General features: G+C 41.7%; 1 protein-coding gene across 1 annotated transcript in view; it reads left to right on the top strand.

The window, feature by feature from the left end:
- Positions 1-11,973, top strand: part of NALF2 (NALCN channel auxiliary factor 2) — a 301,769-nt gene extending 289,796 nt beyond the window's left edge. Inside the window, exon 3 of the mRNA XM_088471162.1 lies at positions 11,597-11,973. Coding sequence (XP_088327288.1) covers positions 11,597-11,973 — 377 coding nt within the window. The remainder of the gene's footprint in view (positions 1-11,596) is intronic.
- The last annotated feature ends 8,893 nt before the right edge of the window (positions 11,974-20,866 follow it).

The raw sequence follows: 20,866 nt of genomic DNA, 5'->3' as shown, positions 1-20,866 counted from the left end.
TAGTAGTAGTCCCCCCCAGTGCCCTTAGTAGTAGTTTGTCCACCCCCCCAGTGCCCTTAGTAGTAGTCCCCCCTCAGTGCCCTTAGTATTAGTCCGTCCTCCCCCCATCAGTACCCTTAGTGGTAGTCCCCCCAGCAGTGCCCCCTGCCCGGCAAGACACACACACACACAAAGAAAAGTCCGCTTACCTTGATCCCAGCTCCGGCCTGCTCCTCCGTGCAGCGTCCTCCCAGGCCGGCCCGCTCTGCAAACCTTTTTGTGGGGTAACATAACCCACCCCCAGTGCCATAAGATGACCTCCCCTATATCGACCACTCCCCATACTTGCCTACTCTACTGGAAGTTGCTGGATGCTCCATAATTTTCAGGTTGTTCCCCGCACCCCTGGAAGAGTAGGCGGATCTCCAGCATCCTGCCCACTTCCTCAGTGGGATGGGGAGATTATACAGGGAATTTGCAGGTCCATATGGAGGGGAGGGGCAGGGCTAGAATGATGAGAATCTCATTATTTAGCCCAGCTCCCCTCCTCGCAGATTTGCAAATTGCTGCATTTTACCATGTCGAGCCGGGCTCTCTACGTCATTTGGCCCCACAAAATGCCGCGATGGGTGGGTCTGCAAAGAGAGGGAGGCTAAATGGCCCGAAGCTGTCAGTTGCATCTCCTCTCCGGAATTAATTTAAATAGGTAATTATACTCTCTCCTGAGTCATAGCCCTACCCCCTCACCTTATTGCAGAGCACAGACTGATCATCAGTCCCTCCTGCTCCAGCTGATCTCTGCGCTTGCAATATATATGTGCTCTGGGGGGAACTATGTTCCCCCCTACCACCTTTAGGCACATGCACCCCAGATTACTGTTCGCACGTCATTCTGGGGAGCGATTTTGGGAATGATGTCATTGGCAACATCACTCCCAGTGATCTGAAGCAGGAGGAGGAGATCCTCCATACAAACGAGGGACGCAGGGGGGGTGGTACTGTTGCATGGGATGTGATCTTGTCAGCAGGGCCGGATTAATAATGGGGCTGATGGAGCTACATCTCCAGGCCCACCATCAGAATAGGTCCACAGCCATCTGATGTGTGTGTGTGCTGCTGTAGCAGAATTTTTTTCCCTTCTACAGCAGCATGAGGGCCCACTTTCCCCCTCGGCCGTGCACCCCCCTCCTCCCTGGCCATGGCATCGGTGCATAAACATGATAGCAGTGCAATTGTAGGCGGGGATGTGTGTCCAACACATTTCCTTGGCATGTGACGCTGTGCAGTGCCATAAGGAGGGCGGTGCGGCCGGTGCCTCCGCACAGGGCGGAATACTCGAAGGTCACTAGCCGCAGACTTCCCGGCTGCTGAGGTCTCAATAAAGAGACATCCTGCAGCGCTGCTCGGCAGTGCCAAGGAACACCCCCATCCTCCACCCAACCTCTGGCGGAAATGGTATGCGCTCAGGGGGAGGGGGCGGGGGGAACGAGAGGGGTGGCAGTGCAGCACAGGGCGCACTGCCGTCCTGATACGGCACTGACACTGTGCTTCATCAGGGACTGTTGTGTGTGTGTGTGTGTGTGTGTGTAAACTGCGGTTTCCGCAATATTCAAGGACAGAATTAAATATTTCTCAATGTACCGAGGAGGGCAGATATACTGTATCTCTGTCCACCAGCTTCTGCAGTAGCCATCCCCACCTGCTATGGGGCTGTGCTTCCATAGAGGGATCTTGCAATCCCTCTCTGGTGGGCTACAGGATGTTCAAAAATGGTTTGCAGCTTTTGCCAAATGAGAAAAGCAGGAGATACAGTGTCAGAGATATATTCTGCTTTCTGTCCTCCTGCTCATGCAGCATCAATCTACAAACGGATGATGGAGGCCACTGTGCTCACTGGGACCTTCAAAGCAGCAGATATTTTTCTGTACACCCCAGATTTGTGCCTCGAAACAATCCTGTCTCGGAGGTCTACAGACAATTCCTTGGACTTTATGCTTGGTTTGTGCTCTGGCATGCACTGTCAAATGTGGGACCTTATATAGACAGGTCTATGCCTTTCAAAATCATGTCCAAACAACTGAATTTACCACATGTAGACTAAATTAAGCTGTAGGAACATCTCAAGGATGATCAGTGGAAACAGGATGCACCTGAGCTCAATTTTGAGCTTCATGGCAAAGGCTGTGAATACTTATGTAAATGTGATTTCTTAGGTTTTTTTTTTTATTATTATATTTGCAAAAATTAAAAAAAAACTTGTTACACATTGTCATTATGGAGTATTGTGTGTAGAATTTTGAGGACAAAAATGAATTTATTCAATTTTATTTATTGTATTATTTTATTTATTAACAGTTTCTTATATAGCGCAGCATATTCCATTGCGCATTACAATTGTAAGCATTAATAGAACAAAACTGGGTAATAACAGACAGATATATAGGTAGGAAGGCCCTGCTCGCAAGATTACAATCTATATGGAAATAGGCATTGATACACAAGGATAGGTGCTATATATTGCAATTTTGGTCCAGCCAAAGTTCAGAGGGCCTGATTCAGAGCCACTCGTAAGCGGCCGCTCGTTCGCTCCGAGCGATGTTCGCACAACTGCGCATGCGTATGGATCGTAATGCGCATGCGCCAACCAGTCAGTGCGATCGGAAATCAAGCGCACGCAAAATAGCGAGTGCCTGCTAATTTGAGTGACAGGATGAGGCGTTTGTGGGTGGTAACAGGGGAAGGTGCTTGAAAACGGGGAGTGGAGATCCGAACGCAGGCGTGCAAAACGGTCAAAACGGGCATTTTAAGGGTGTGCATAATTAACAAAGCAGCGCCATCGACCACATCACTTGGTTGTTTCTTAGCCTGAACTGTTCGCATGATTGCGGTAGGATAAACCTACCACAAGCACTGCGAGCAGTTCAGATGCCTTTCGATGTACTCGATTAATCAAATAAATAGTGGAGATGACGTAGGATGTGAGCAGCCAGGGGGCGTCTTTACAAAATAGCGAGTGCATGTTTAGTTCGCTCGCTCAGACATAGAGGCGTCAACAGACCGCAAAGAGCGAGCGCTCAATTTAAATAGCCGGCCCCTTTTTCTGATTGAGCGAGCACAAATAGCGTGCGGCTCTGAATCAGGCCCAGAGTTTCTTGGTGGGCTGCATGATCCAGTCACACAGGAGTCTCGGCCAAATGTCAGAAGGATGTGAAAGAAAGACAATGAGTGAGGTTATGTGAGGACTGTGAAAGGGATGTAATTAGACATGGAAGTTATGAAGGTTATGTGGGCGGTTCTGGAATCTGATAAGCTTGCCTGAAGAGGTGAGTTTTCAGGGAACGCTTGAAGGATTGGAGACTAGAGGTAAGTCTTATTGTGCGTGGTAAGGCATTCCATAGAGTGGGTGCAGCCCAAGAAAGTCCTGTAACCGTGAATGGGAGCAAGTAATGCGTGGGGATGAGAGACGCAGATCTTGTGCTGAGCGCAGATGTCGGGTTGGGAGATATTTTGAGATGAGTGAAGAGATGTATTTGGTGTGGTTTGGTTAATGGCTTTATGTGTAAGTAAAAGTATTTTGTAGTGAGGGGGTCATTCAGACCCGCTCACGAGCGCAGGAACGCTCGCAAGTGGGTCGATGTTACCCCAATGCGCATGCGCACGACAGAGGGAGCTCCGTCGTGCGCATGCGCGAGACCCGGACAGCGACAACCAAGCTGTTCCTCCGGGTCTCGCACCAAAGGGGGCGTGCTGTCGATGTGGTGACTGACAGCATGCCCCCTTTGGTGGGCGTGCCGGGGGCTTGGCTGCCAGACGGAGGCATTCCCATGGGAACGCCTACCGTCTGGGTCCGGCCCCACTGACATCACTAGTGATTTCTGTGGGAGTGATTTTTGCTCTGATAGAGCCAAAATCACTCCAGGGTTTGCGGTCACCGAGACCCTACCGCAGGGTCTTGTCGCAAGCCCGATGGTCGCGATGGTCTTGACCATCGCGACCATCTTTTTGGCCCCTCGCATACGCTGTGGGTGGTCACCCACAGCTATGCGAGCGTCCAAGAGGCCGCACTATTTTCATGTAGGAGGGCCCTGATTCAGAGCGAGCGCTCTGGTCAGAGCGTCCGGCTCTGAATCAGGCCCCGAATACGGTAGAAAACCAGCAACCAATGGAGGGACTGACAGAGCGGGGCAGCAGACGATGAACGTTTGGCAAGGAAGATAAGCCTCGCAGCTGAATTCATAATGGATTGTAATGGCGATAGCTTGTTTTTGTTTTTGGGAAGACCAGAAAGGAGACTATTGCAATAGTCAATGCGGGAAATAATGAGTGCATGGATTAGAGTTTTTGCAGTGTCTTGTGTGAGATGTGGTTGAATTTTGGATATGTTTTTTAGATGTATGTAGCAAGATTTAGAGACAGATTGAATGTGGGAAACAAAGGACAGTTCAGAGTCAAGGATGACACCAAGGCAGCGAGGAATAAGGCATTTTGGATTAAGGCTGTAACATAACAAAATGTGGAAAAAGTGAAGAGCTTTGAATACTTTCTGGATGCACTGTATGTGTGTGCGACTGTATATACTGTATATGTGTGTGACTATGTATGTGTATATGCGTGTGTCACTGAATATATGCATGTCACTGCATATATGTATTATGTATGTGTATACTGTAGGTGTGTAATGTGCATGTGTATATGTATATATGTATGATTGTGTGTGACTGTATGTATGTGTAAGTGTGTGACTGTATTTATGTGTGTGATTGATTGTATGTATGTATTTATATGTATATGTGGCTGTGTGACTATGTATGTGTGTGACTATACAAATATGTGACTGCACATAGGTACAGTATGTGTGTGACTGTGTGTATGTATATATGTGTAGGCTGCAGTTATCATTTATATGTTGAAATGTTTGTGTTTTTCAAGGCTGATAATGTTTGCTTTACATCATATTTTTTATGTTTAAAGCAAACCATACTTATCTACTTTCTGATTTTCCTCTCTGGGAGAAGCACGGATAGGAGATGCAGGTGGGTTGGCAAAGTCATTAAGCCCCTCCGCTTTACGGTAAAATGGCGCATATACCATATATTTTAAAAGGGGGCAGGACCAAATTATGCAATTCCCATAGAATCACGTCATTAGGCTCCATCCCCTATTCACAGACTGCTGATACCCAGGAAAATTCTCCTCATTCTTCCCACTTCACTAGGAAGTAGGCAGGAGAAGTACCACTTTTCTGGTGGTGCTGGGGGTTACCTGAAAAATCAAGAGCCTCCCATCAGAGAGTAGGCAAGTATGGTTTAAACAATGATTTTGTTGAAAGTACCAGTAAATCTAAAGGTTTAATTTTATTGACCAATTACATTTTTATTCCCGTGAATGGGTGGGTAGGGGCCCCAGTGCATTGCTTTGCTGTTAAGATGGCCTTGGGCATTACAGTGTGTTCCATGTGGTTTGTCAGTGTTTTATACAATTTTGTAAAGTTTTTGACAAGCACTTTTTAGTTTTTATCTGCAAGTTCAAAAGCCAATTGCCCTTCAATACAACACCTCTGCATACATGTTCCACATTATTTAACCTATTTTTGAGCATTTTAGCGGAATTCACCTGAAAATTTACATTTTTATTGGCCAAATTATACTAATTAAACCCCAAGGTATACCATAGGTTCTGCATTGTGGGCCTGATTCAGAGATTTCAGTCGCAGTGCTGGGATCGCAAATGCAGCAAGGAGGTATCTGACCCCTTCTTCTGCATTTGCATGTGAGATAGACGGATTCGCACAGCCGCTTGTGTGCGACTGTGTAAATCCGTCCATCTCTTAATCAGGCCCTGTGTCCCAATATTTTTCTCTTAAATCGAAGAATTTCCCTACCTTCACCTGGTTCAGATGAGTGTGCACCAAAAAAATGCAAATTTGCTGGGGAAAAGCAATGCAGAATGTGAAATTGCAGTGCAGTATCAGATACAAAAGCTGGACAGAGGCTGCGGGCGAGGGAACATAAGACCATACATGCCTACCCTCGCGGAGGTCGCGGGAGGCTCCTAATTTTTTGAGTAACTCCCCACACCCCCGGAAGGGTAGGCACTTCTCCCGCATTCTGCCCACTTCCTAACGAAGTGGGCAGAATAAGGAGAATTTTCTTGCAGACCGACGGGTCCGCAAGTAGGGGGCGTGACCTAATGACGCGATTCTATGAGAATCGCGTGATTTTGGCTCCGTCCCCTATTTAAATATGCTCTGTTCAAGGCAAATTGTCATGAGGGGCGGAGCTTAATGACGCAGTCCGGCCGGTCCCGCCCCCAATACCTCCCACCTGCTTCTCCTCACCGGGCTATCCCGGGGAGGAAAACTCCAATGTCGGCAAGTATGCATAAGACCCCTCTCCTGCGAAAATGCCTCCAGAGGTATAAAGCGGTTTACAGCATCTAAGCATGGTATAAACCAATGGGGCCAAATTTAGAAAAGCTTAGTTTTTTTGGATTGTGGTATATAGACGTTAGACTGTATTCTAAATTGATATTAGCTAAGTAGCCTTTTAGTACATATTGTGAATCCATAAAATTATGCAAAAACTGCACCCCTAGTTACGGCCCTGTATATGTATGTGTGTGTGTGTGTGTGTATATATATATATATATATATATATGTATATATATATCATATTTGCCTACCCTCCTGAAAATCGGGTGCCGCTCCCGGCCTCCCGGGAAGGCAGGCAAGTCTCCAGGCAGCTGCTGACCCCTCATGCCCCCTACCGTATTTACCAGAGAATCCCCGGCAGCAGGGCGGCCTGTGACGCGATTCACGCTGAATCACGTAATTTTGGCCCCGCCCCCTGCTTCGCAATGCCGGGCTTATTGGCCTTGTGTAGCGGGGGCGTGGCCAAAATGACGCAATCGCGTGGCCCTGTCCCCAGTTCCACCCACAACCCTGTCCCCAGTTCCACCCACAAGTTCCGGCCACGCCCCCCGATTTTGCCGAGCTGGCTGCCCCCTCCCAGAAGGGGCAGCCAGATTATTGGATTCTCTGATATATATATATATATTATTGAGCATCACTACAAGATAAAATGAACAGGGAGTCCACCACTGTCTGACTGTAGAGCTAGTCTAGAGTGTGTACACTATCACTAGCTCACTAGTCAATTGTTAGCAATGTGCTTCTCCATGCTTCGAGGGAGCTGGACTGCAGGAGGGAGAGTTGCCCCCCCCCCTCTCCCTTCTCCGGGTTGCCAACCAACCTTATTGCAGATATCTCAGAGCCTGCACTTAATAGCTAAGCATTGAAGCAGCAGGGTGGCCTCTGGACCCCCAGAATATGCAGTGGTAAGTCACTTCAGCTCATGGGCTATAGCGAGCTATAGCAAGCGGCCATGATGATGGTCACAATGGTCAAGACCATCGCGACCATCGGGCTTGAGACGAGACCCTTATGGTAGGGTCTCGTGGCCGTAAGCCCCAGAGAGATTTTGGCTCTAACAAAGCCGGAATGATGTCAGTGGGGCCGCCCCCAAATGGGAGGCATTCTCATGGGAACGCCTCCGTTTGGGCAGCCACCCCCCCCGGCCCACCCACCAAAGGGGGCTAGCTGTCACTCAACATCGACAGCTCGCCCCCTTTAATGCGAGACCCGGAGCGATTGCCCATCGCTATCTGGATCTCGTGCATGCGCACGACGGAGCCGGCTCCGTTGTGCGCATGCTCTCTGGCCCACCATCGACCCGGTTGCGAGCGCTCAACGCTTGCGACCGGGTCTGAATCAGGCCCATAGTTCTAAAGGCTACTAAAGGGCAGCATATGGTTTCATATCAAAGTATACAGTAATAAGCAAAAAAAGAGCACATTGCAAATGAAAGGTCTGTTTTTCTCCAGAAAAATTAAACACTGATCTGCATGCAAAACACTGGTGGCTTAATTGCAAGAATGAACATTACAGCATATTTCTTAATAATGTGGTTAATTATTCTGTGCACATTTGAAAAGACATCAAAATAATTCTGTATTGAGTAGGAAGGTTATTACCAGTTATTCACTGGGACTCTTACTGTAGTTTTTGTTGTATTAAAAATATGGGTATATGAATGCTGGTATGGATTAGAATTGGTGGACCGCACAAATAAAAATATATGAATGTAATGAATAATCAGTAATCAATAATAAAACAAAACAAACAAAAAAAAACAAAACAAAAAAATATATTTTTTTAAATAAATAAAAAATAATAATTAATAAAAAACAAAGATGAAAATAGAAAGAAAAAACAGCAAAGGAGAGAAAAGGCATACAGTATTATGGAATTAATGTTTATAGCTTTTATAGACTAGTTGGGGGTGTGCCAGTTCTGCATGTACCCCACGAGGGGTCCGCTGTGCTATTGCCACCTAACTCACCCTAACTAGCTCGGCGTTGACTGCTGACTTCAGCTGCAGATTCCCATCTGAGCCGCGATCACATGTCCCACCGGGCTGGCGCCGCTTGATGACAGAGGGCGTCGGGGGATGTTCAGTGGGCTTGTAGCGTCAGCGGCAGTTGTTCTTTTCCTGGGCACTCCTTCCAATCACCAACGCGTTTCGGACCTTCCACGGGTCCTTTGTCAAGGATGAAGGGGGTGGGCCTTAGTATGGCTTTATTTATAGTGTGACTAATTAGTAAAAGGAGTTAAAACCCGGATATCCGGTCCCGGAATTTGCAGGAGGGTTGGAGGCAAGCACATGTTCTTTTTTCTGTGCCTGACTCCATTTTGGTTTATGCCAGAATGGTGTAGATTGAGAAAAGTTAAAGAAAGATAAGCAATGATATGAAACTAACAAAATAAGAATAAATATAAAGATAAATAAAGATAATAACATAAAAAATAATAAATAATAAATAAAAATTAAATTAAAATAATGTTAAATAAAATTAAAAATAAAAATAATAATAATAATTGCTAGTGAATAATGAATCTAAAAATTATTATTTTGATTTTAAAATACTTATAAAAATGCTTTTAATTCTATATCAATGTTCAGTCCATACGGTTCCAATGTGTGGAGGTTATAGATCCATTCTGTTTCTTTTTTCTTTAATGTTTTGATCAGATCCTCACTTCGCCAGTTTTGTGTTACTCTTTCGATACCCATAAACTTCAATCCTCTTGGGTCCTTATTGTGGTTATTTAAAAAATGGGCTGATACACTGTGAGTAGTGAGGCCTTTCTTGATGTTTTATATATGTTCTGATATTCGTACTTTTATTTTTCTTTTTGTTTGGCCGATATATTGAATGCCACATGGGCACTCTAATAGGTATATCGCTCCTTCGGATTCACATGAGATGGAATCCTTAACTGGATACTTTCGTCCTGTTTGGTTTGAATTGAATTCTGTTTTCTTGTTGGTGTCCTTAATCTAGTTCTTACAGCCAGTGCAACTTTTGCAAAAATGGAAGCCCTATGAAGCTTTATTTATTTTCTCTTTGTTGTTCTGGGTCCCGTAGAAGCTTTTCGTTAGTTGTTGTTTGAGGTTTGATGCCTTCCTGTATATAATACGTGGTTGTGCTGGGAGTATCTTCTTCACTTCCTCATCTAGCCTCAATATATTCCAGTGTTTCATAAGGATGTTTTCGATCTGTTTGTAATTGCTATTGAACTGTGTTATGAATGAGACTGGTCTTTCTTCTTCTTGTTTTGTGTTTTTGTATTGAATGAGTGTGCCTCTGTTTTTAGATTCATGATTCACTAGCAATTATTATTATTATTTTTATTTTTCATTTTATTTCACTTTATTTTAATTTTATTTTTATTTATTATTTATTATTTTTTATGTTATTATCTTTATTTATCTTTATATTTATTCTTATTTTGTTAGTTTCATATCATTGCTTATCTTTCTTTAACTTTTCTCAATCTACACCATTCTGGCATAAACCAAAATGGAGTCAGGCACAGAAAAAAGAACATGTGCTTGCCTCCAACCCTCCTGCAAACTCCGGGACCGGATATCCGGGTTTTAACTCTTTTTACTAATTAGTCACACTATAAATAAAGCCATACTAAGGCCCACTCCATCCTTGACAAAGGACCCGTGGAAGGTCCGAAACGCGTTGGTGATTGGAAGGAGTGCCCAGGAAAAGAACAACTGCCGCTGCCGCTACAAGCCCACTGAACATCCCCCGACGCCCTCTGTCATCAAGCGGCGCCAGCCCGGTGGGACATGTGATCGCGGCTCAGATGGGAATCTGCAGCTGAAGTCAGCAGTCAACGCCAAGCTAGTTAGGGTGAGTTAGGTGGCAAAAGCACAGCGGACCCCCCGTGGGGTACATGCAGGACTGGCACACCCCCAACTAGTCTATAAAGACTATAAACATTAATTCCATAATACTGTTTATGCCTTTTCTCTCCTTTGCTGTTTTTTCTTTCTATTTTCATCTTTGTTTTTTTATTAATTATTATTTTTCATTTATTTAAAAAAAAAAAATTTGTTTTGGTTTTTTTGTTTGTTTGTTTTGTTTTATTATTGATTACTGATTATTCATTACATTCATATATTTTTATTTGTGCGGCCCACCAATTCTAATCCATACCAGCGCTCATATACCCATATTTTTAATCTGACCACTATTTATTGAGCTGCAGAAATACAAGCGCAACACACCATTTTTATTTTTTACTTCTAGTTTTTGTTGTATATTGAAGCTATTTTATGAACGCAGAGGTCCAGTGCTATGTTGCAGCATTATCTATAGTCCTATACAGTACACTGATGTCTCTGCCTATTAATCTTATACAGCATCTCTGTTTTTTACAGATACTTGTTTGTGCTTTTTATTTTTGTCTTGTAACTGTTAATTGGAGATTATGGGGCCTATGTATCAAAGCTTGATTAGAGATAAAATTATGAGAGAAAAAGTATTAACCAATCAGCTCCTAACTGTCATTTTTCAAACACTGCCTATAAAATGTAAGTTAGAAGCTGATTGGTTGGTGATTTATATCTCACAATTTTCTCTCTCTCATAATACATAGCATCAATTCCACCATCAAGTCAAGGTTAAACATCTGTTTGACTCTTGCAGTGCTGGGAGCTGTATATAGTATAGTTGGGCCTCCTTTCCTGTGCTGGGGAATATGATATGTAATTTTCTCCAATCTATAGAAGATCCCACTTGTCATCTCATTAATTGTATTAATTTCTCTGTGAACTTCTATGTTAACTTCATTCTTTGAACCATAAGTAAAATACCTATTTTTGTTGCATTTTCAATTATTCTCCTGTTGAACTATTTGTTATATCTTTCCAAATAACACTACATGAAAAGAGAACAATGTTTTCCCTAACAAACTAACAGAGGCCATATTATTTAAAAACATAATGGCTAAAATGTAGCTATGATGGCATAAACAAAGAGTGAAATGTAGGCCAGTACAGTGCTCAGTTGGAGGGTGCGTATTATGATATAATAAACAGTGTTAATCCTAAATATATATATATATATATATGCGCAATTATCAAAAAACTTTATAAATACTTTAAATAAACTGATTGCACACAAATTGTTGTTATAGAGGATGTATAAGGGTTTTATTGATCCTGAAGTATTTTTCCGCTCTTTTCTATATTTCCCACAGATTTGCTAGAAAACCATATGTCTAACACAGATGCGGTTTGTTGTGATGTCCGATGGCATTCCTGCAACACCATGGGTAGCGGCGCTCACAACACATCAACCAAATCTTTGAACTCCCAATCCATGTACTACCAACACCGCAGTCGTCACCACCAGCACCCTCACCATCGGCACCATCACTTACATCCTTACCATCATCATCACAAACCATCTCTGCTGCCGGTCTCAGCGGGATCCCGCCTCGGAAACACCAGACTAAAGCTGTGCGTGCTGGTGCTTATGCTGCTCCACACCATGGCTTCCTTCTCGGCTGTGCATATTGGAGTGAGCTTGGAAGCCATGCCTGGCATGGATGAGACATCGGCACGTGAAGAGTGAACATGCAGAAGTGCTTTCTGAATACTCAGAAGATGGGAATAAGTTCTTCTAAAGGGTGCGCCCTTTTCAATGACCCAGAGGCACTGGGAGAACGCCCTCAGCAGCAGTTAACCATGACACAGCATGGTAAAAACACAATGAGTCCTGTGGGTTAGCGGGCCAGTGAGACACAACTTTGAGAAGGGTTCTGTGTCAGTGGCCTTCAAAAGATGCTTGTGTTAAGCAGAGGCAACGTGAGGCAGAGTAAGATTGGGGTGGTCCAGTATCATTATGAAGAGTGAATATGTGGAAAGAAGGCCTGGCCAATTAAAATATGGCACTTCATGGTTAGTGAAAGTAATAGTTGGTGGAGCCCGCTGGTAACTACCGGTGAGCCTTATTTGTGGTAGATGCTAAGTGCTTTAGTGCTGCCCTGAATGTATTCTTGGTCATGTTGATTTGAAAGTTGGCCCAATTATCAAGCAGCATATGGCCAAGTGGCAGCCGTATATCTAACATGAACAAAATAAATAAAAACGATATTTTAACGTCATCATGCCAGGGTTAGAAAGGCGATCTCATGAATAACAATATTCTGTGTAGACGTCATAATAATGTCTCACAGGGAAAATATAGTCATCACTGGTTAAAAATCATCAGGCATCATGAGCCACAAAATATTAACAGAATGTGCAAAAAATGTAAGTGAATCACTTGAGATATCACATTTGTATAGAAACAATTTTATGTTTTGGAGAATAAGGGATTAATGTATGAAATGTTAAAGTGAGAAGGGTCATATAGCATCATGCCCTGTGTGCCAGATGGTATTTTCATGTCAAATGTTTGAAAAAATTTTACCAATACCCCTATCTACAGAACCCATATAGACAGTCCTATTATACGCCAGACCTAGGTAACCTGTGACAACCTGCCAGATTTATTTTCATTCACACATTGTCACCTGTGCCTTGTGTATAATTCATAATGTAAGCAGCGGATTAAGGCTATGCCACAGAATCCCAGCTCTTTGCCCTCTCGCCTTGACCGATGATATTGGATATAGAGATTAATATCAAATAGTTAGATATGAGATGAGCTGAGGACAAGACACAGGTATGGTTATGAGAGGGGAGAGCTGTATAAATCTAAGTCAGTTGTAGAATATAGACACGTTCATTTACGTCTATTACATGGGAAAATATTGGATGTGTCTGGGCAGTGATGTCAAATAGCCCCTAGTCAAACTAATATTTAAATGTTCGCATATACAAGCTCACATATAATAGTCAAAACCAAACCATATTTTACGGAGATTATATAGCACCATCAATATATTAATCATATTCGAACCAGATACAATGCAGATGCGCAGTGAGTAAATACCTCCTGGCACGTAACAAGGACACCCACATTCAATTTTTAGAACTGTCCCAGGAAAAAAAAACTTAATGCATCCATGTGAGTGAGAGGAGCTGTGTCTCCATCCTACATTACCATGTTATTATTACACTGGCACTGGCAGAAATACACTTTACTATAAAATGCGTCTGGAAAATGTAAAAGGCATCACATTGAAAGTATAGGGCAGGACTTGTTTTCCACCTCCGGCAAAGACGTACAAGTCCTTTTCTGATGGTAGAAAAAGCACTGATACTACCCCCAAATCAGGCAATGCCCTCTTTCCAGACCCTTAAATTAATTTAAATATTTTGTCCCATCAATTCATTCTCAGAATTTCATGTGTGCATAACATGAGGCAAATAAGTGCAGTTAGCAGGCAGCCGCATTTGGTAATTGATGCGCCTAATCCACCCAGCCTCATAGCATGCTAAATGTTACCCTTGCCTATTGCCTAAATGTTACTGTGCCTATTTATACTGCCACATGTACTCCATCTGTAGTGCATAAAATTGGGAACATTCACATAAAAATAAGTGCATACTGCATTCACATTGTTGTCCGCATTTTGGGAAACAACCTTTAGTGAATCCGGCTGTTACCCATACTACATGCATATTATTAGTCCTTGGCTCCCTTAATTTGTGACTTGTCAGTGACGCTAATGATTTTAGGTGATGTCAGAAATCATTATTTAATCCATTCTTATAGTGTATGTCACAGATTTAATTATATTGCAACACAATACAGACTCTTCTAAGTAGTCCTCAGCTGCCAAATAGGAATGAAACTATTCTTGGATTGCCTTGGCAGCTGAAAGCTGTTTAGCAATTCACATCTGTGGTCTTTTCTGTTGGAATTCTACACAAGTGAAATTGAACATGCTTCCCTATAGGAATTCTGTATAACTTTTTAAAAGCTCCACAGAGTTCGTATATACTAGATGGAAACAGCCTATGAATAACCTGATTATTTTTCCCAAAAATAATCTAACTGATATATGTGTATAACATATATTTTGCAATTATTGATGTGTTATGTATACACCAAGGCTAGACTTGCTTAGATACATACGTCAACATTGTTTGGTTAATTTAAAAAGTAAAAATGGTCATGTACAAAATAAAGTTGTATGTGTTATATGAATGCTCTCAACAGATGAAAGAAACTCACCCAAAGTAGCTGCTTCTCATAATTTAGGCTGACAGAAAGTATTACTCGGCATGTGACATATTATATGGTTGTTATCCGTTAGGTAGACCACTCCCTAATATTTCATGTGCCATAAGTAGATCAAACACAGTTTTATAAAAGGTGACATTTTATAGTACAAAGTAAATGGAACAGGATTAATGGGTGTATTTACAAAAGCCCAGGTCTTCCCTCAATATACCACAGACCCCCAGCCAGTGCTGGGAATCGCCTAGTACCGCCCAATAATCTTATTGCTATCATGAGGATTATTATAGGGGACAATGTTCTATTATTTAAGTAAAACATTTTTCCTATTTTAAATATATATTTAAATAATATATATTTTTTTTTCTTCGTATTTTTTATTCTATTATTTATTTCATATTAAAAGTGGAACTGGAGAGGACAACTTAAGCTTCCAGTCCATGATATGTGTGTCACGCATGCAGAGGTTTCCAGAACAGGCTGGCGTAGCAGTACTAGTGCCAGACAGTATCGCTGGGAAGCTGGGTGTCCCTCAGCTTCCCCGCTGATATTTTCTAAATAAATTGGGTGAAAAAGTTTTTTTTTTATTGCAGCTTATCCTATAATAAATAGAACTGTAAAAAAAGAGAAGTCCTATATTAATCCAAATGTTGCAACATAAAGGAACTACAGTAAAACTTGTATCATATTTCAACAGTAAAATTATACAGGAAAGCAGCTCTCTGAGCAAAAAGCTGTACAGAGGCCCTGATTCAGAGCCGGACGCTCTAACAGAGTGCTCGCTCTGAATCAGGGCCGGTCTTTTTTTTTTCTAGAACGGCCTCCTGGCCGCTCGCATAGCTGTCCACCCACAGCTATAGCGAGCTGCCATGAGGATGGTCGCGATGGTCAAGACCATCGCGACCATCGGGCTTGTGACGAGACCCTTATGGTAGGGTCTTGTGGCCGCAAGCTCTCCCACTGACATCACTTGTGATGTCAGTGGGGCCGCCCCCAGACGGTAGGCGTTCTCATGGGAACGCCTCCGTCTGGGCTACCACCCCCCCAGCCTGCCCACCAAAGGGGGCGTGCTCTCACTCAACATCGACAGCACGCCCCCTTTGGTGCGAGACCCGGAGCGACGGATTGCCCGTCGCTATACGGGTCTCGCGCATGCGCACGAAGGAGCCAGCTCCATCGTGCGCATGCGCTCTGGGCCACCATTGACCCGGTTGCGAGCGCTCAGTGCTTGCGACCGGGTCTGAATCAGGCCCAGAGACTGCTAACTAAATATAGTGGATATTGTCTACCTCATGGGACTAGGATCATCAAATGCATTTTTACATATCTCCAGAGCTGATAAATATAAACACTTTTTCCATTTAATACATTTTCATTGAAACCAGTCCAGTATCCCATCAATGAGACAGACCACTGTTGCAAAATTTGATTAGGCAGCCTAAAGAAAAAGTAGACATGCTTTAAGGTCATATAGGTTCTTTCATGCTCTATAACTTACAGTATAAACCTGTTATTTGGAAAATAATATTTGCCATTACCTAAATAAAATAAATGATTGCACATCAGAGATACAGCATGCCAGTAATAAAGAGACTTTAAACATCCACATGAGAATGATTATGTGAGATTGATTTGATAAATGGTAGGCCTGGATGCCAGTACACATGCATATAGAAATGCACATATGTCAGTAATGCAGTCTTCCTGGCACTAGCATGCCCTCCTTGGTCATCCTCCTATTGTGTTTGGTGTCACAGAAGGGACGAGTGAACACTTCACCCTTGTTCTCGATATCATAACTATTTGGTGCAAATATAAAGGCAATTTGAAGGGCTAAGAGCCACTTGTTTGTCTCCTGTACAATATCATGTTGCCCACTCCTTATATCAGGGGTTTCAACCTCTCCAGTTGTTGTGGAACTACATCTCTCAGGATACCCTGTCACAGATTTTCTGTTAGCGCATGTTTAAACTGTGGCAGGGCATGCTGGGATGTGTAGTTCCACAGCAGCTGGAGTGCCACAGGTTGCCTACCGATGGTTTATATCATGACCATAAATGTGACTCTTCTGACTACGCTGAAAAAAATGCCAAGTACGGGAGCTACAGCTGCAACATAAAACTTTATTTCAAGGAACCAAACTTAGGAGACAGCAAACACTGATTTTTCCCATGTTGCATTCTAACCCATGAGATACCGAGTTTAACTATCCAGGAGGATTGGCAGTAATTGTATTTTCATTTAATGCAATTACATTTTCAGCTGAGGTTGTCATATCTGGATGATCTTGACGTCCCTGGCAATTGGTACCATTTTTGAGATTTGGAGGCCATTTTCATGCCGCACTCAATACAAGTCATACTAAGCGTATTCGGAGCTTTCCCTATGGAATCAGGGTATATATCATTGTGCATGATTTAAGCAAGCATGGCTAATCTAACAGTACATGGCTAATGCTCACATTTCCTTCCTTCTCCATAACACACCGGTTACTGCATGCTATATATATTGTTGCCAGTGAAAATGTGTCACTTGTGCTATCTAGTTTGTGTGCAGCAATATACAGAAGATATAGGAGTGTTTGTTTTTTTAGACTATTGCTTCAAGTTTACATAAATCATCTGTTGTGGAGGAAGTTACTTCCTATGAACATCTCAGATATCATGTCCTTTCCATCTGTTCATTATTAATTGGCCTAGGCTTAATATTCTTTTACTGGACAGCAGAAACCTGGTAGAAAGAGTGTTATTATGTGTTCTATACATGCGCACATTTAATAATATATATATAATGCTAAAAGTCCAGCAGTGCTTACACCTGATTTTATTGGCAATAACTACTTACCCGAGAGAGAAGACAGTCAAGTAGTATAGCAGAATGTTATAAACAATATAGAATTCCTGAAGTCTCAGCCTTTAAAACAACTGAGCATCATATGTCTCTCCAGTGTCTAATTCGTCTTTCCTGGTGCACATTTTCCTGCTCTTGACATGCGTAACCATTAAATTATCCCAGATATCTTTGTTGCTGCTCTAGAGGGCTCCCTGGGTGAGCTTAAAAAGTCTCTGACTTACAGCTGCCTTCAAATGACCCGAACATCTGGGAAATAAACTCAGCCAGTATGTCCCACTGCCTAATAGGGATAAGACGGAGAGGCTCTCCTAATCATAACAATACAAGAGTTCTTAGTTCCATGCAGGAGGAAATAACTTAGTTACTATTGTGTTTTATCTGACACCGTGTTTTGCTAGATATTAACTCTTACATACTGTAACCATGAATTGAAAAAATGAAAATGTGTACCACATTTATACAGTACATACAAAAGTACTCATTGCCTATACGCCTTAGAGGCAGCCATGTTGTTATTTAGGGGGAGATTTATAAAACCTTCTCAACAGGACAATTGGAAGTGTTCGCCATATAAACCAATCAGATGCTAGCTATCATTTTATAGAATGTACTAGATAAATGATAATTAGAATCTGATTGCTATGAACAACACCTGCTTGTTCTCTTAAGCTAGATACACACTTTTGATCGGGATGAGGAACGCGACGATTTTTCAGCAAATTGCCTGTGCTACACATTATGTGATTCTTCCATAGAAGCTAGTGATTTTCCACCACACCACACTGATTTTGCATATGCCCACCCACAAGGATGATGACATAGTGACAGGAGAACATAGGGAATATGGGCAGATTATTGGAAATGCACACACACTGCTCCATATCGGGAATTTGAGGCCGAGATTTTCGTTCTTGACCAACAGATCAGATAATCGACGGACTGCGTTTATGGATGTTTTCTTACCGTTTTATCGGTGAAACGATCGTTCATATACACTATACAATAAATCAGGCCAATCACCCGATTATTCGCAAATCGGGCCAATAATTGTATAGTGTGTAGGTAGCTTTAGAAGCATTAATAAATCTCCCCCTTGGAGAAAAGAAGAACACAGTCCGTGATCTCTGTAGGAACTAATGTTGCCACTTTCTGTTGAGTTCATAGGCTGAAAATGGGTTCAAGCCACACAAATAATTGACTGTGTATAGGCAATGGCTACCTGTATCTGTGTAATCTATGAGCATAGAATATATACTTTGCGTATAGCTGCTTTTTAGGTACAGTATATGTGAACTGCCCATAATCTGCAAAAGCAACACCATCAACTGAAGCAAAAGAAATCCAGATTTGTATATAGAGAATTTTACTTAATCGCATTGCTTTAAATCATGAAATTATGACAAGCCGAGACAACCATTTATTTGTTGAAAGATAATTATTTAAAGAAGCAATAAACATAAAATACATTTTGCTTCATGATAACGGGATTCTAGTAATATTCATAAATATTAATGTAAAAGTTTCAGGATCTTGTCTGAGCTGGGATAAATTAGTGATGGGGAGTGATAGATTTTTCCTGTGGACCAGCTTTGCTGCCATTGAGTTTGTTGCAGGATATAGGGAATGTGCTTTCATCATCTGAAATGGGTGATAACAGAAAACTAATATAAATCACATATAATCCAGTGTACGAATCATTCATCTAGTTTGCATAAAAAGGCCACAAAACAGAGTAAAAACTATTTTCTTATTATTACACACACAACATACAATCTTCATATTTTTCTTCTTCAACCACTAAGTAAATTAGGCCAGTTACTTACTATTTAGCTCTTAGTGGACCCATTAATTAATTATGTAATCAGATTTTGTCTCATTATGCTCTTCTGCTTAGCTCTGCTACACCTGTAATGAATATGTATGTGCATGTGTGTAACTACTACAGGAAAACACTAAGGACACATACAGTAATAGGAAATTAGCATCTTGGCACTTCTGCCCCTTTGGCACATTAAAGTATGCAAAGCTTGTGCCATGCTTCAGAGGAACTTCAAAGTCACAACCTGTTCTCATACCAACAGAAAGCCATAGTGTGATTACTGCATACAATTCATGTGCTACCTACTCTGTACCTTGTTCCTCGTTCTGTTTTGTTCACCCCATGTTCTTTGGTATAAGCCATATGCCCTCTGAACCATGGGGAGTATGCACCAGATCATACCATATGCCATGTCTTTACTGTATTGGTAACTACGCCAACTTTTAAGTTAACAAGGACTTTTCGGTACAATTAAAGGCAAAGTGTACTATTGAGTGACTAATACAAATGTACTTCATCTCAATATATACAGCACATAGATATTTGTATTATAATTGCAGCTGGAATGTCCCCTGCTAAACTCTTGCACCTGAGCAGAGATACATATGATAAAGGCTCTGATGTAAATGTATAATAGTCCTGGTCCTTCTTTTATTTACAGATTGCGCTGCGTGTTCCTATCATGAATCAATATACACATCCTATCACTAGATTAATAATTGCACATACTTCCAAACATTTCAGATAAACCGTGAGCGACACTTCAGAGTTGTTATTAAAGTAATCAATAATAGAGATTCAGTATTGGTGCATACACACGGTCAGATTTGTTGTCAGATATGAACGATAATGATTTTAAAAATCGTTCAATCGTTCATATATGAAAGAAAATCTGACGTGAGCCTGCAACGATGAACGATGCGTGTTCCCGCATGTCAGATAACGATATCTGACATCGTCTGTATTTACAGTCAGATTTTGATGATTTCATTCATTTTAATACAGTCTGAAATCATTCAAATCATTGGTAAAATCGTTAAATCGTTCATGGTTCATCTGACAGATTTGACCGTGTGTATGCACCATATCAGCCAACACTTAAGCAAACGTAAAATACACATCATCATAAAACACATAGATAGGCTATTTTGCTGGTGTACTATTATATATTCCAGTTTTCCTACTGATTTATAGTACCTTTAGCCGTGGTCTGAATTAAATATAGAAAATTATTTTAAAAAATTGTATTTATAAAAAAATAAGCTTTTACTAAAAGTGTAATATCAGTGAGAAAAGGAGGAACATAATTCTGTGTTCAGATAAAAAAAAAAAAAGAAATGGACATGTGGCATTGTCTCATTCAAGCACCAATAAGTCAGCATAAATACATAACACAGGGATTCTGCCACTATTTTATCCTACAAAGTAATTGTTTTCAGTACCAACAACAATTTAATGGGCCTGTACTTAAACCCTGAATACGTATAACCAAGTTCCAACAATGACACACTGTTCATTTAATTTACAAAACGAAATGTACAGTATCATTCTTTTATGATTTGTTGCAATGATTTTTAGTCAGTAGGACATACAAAAAGCCCTGTCATGAGAGCATAGTCCCAGTGCAAATAACAAAAAGCACCCATTGGAACTGCTCAGTGT

Source organism: Taudactylus pleione, unplaced genomic scaffold (assembly GCF_031769625.1).
Source record: "Taudactylus pleione unplaced genomic scaffold, aTauple2 ptg000111l, whole genome shotgun sequence".
In the NCBI taxonomy this organism is placed as follows: domain Eukaryota; kingdom Metazoa; phylum Chordata; class Amphibia; order Anura; family Myobatrachidae; genus Taudactylus; species Taudactylus pleione.
The sequence above is the reverse complement of the archived record's forward strand: the minus strand, read 5'-3'. Positions and strand labels throughout refer to the sequence as shown.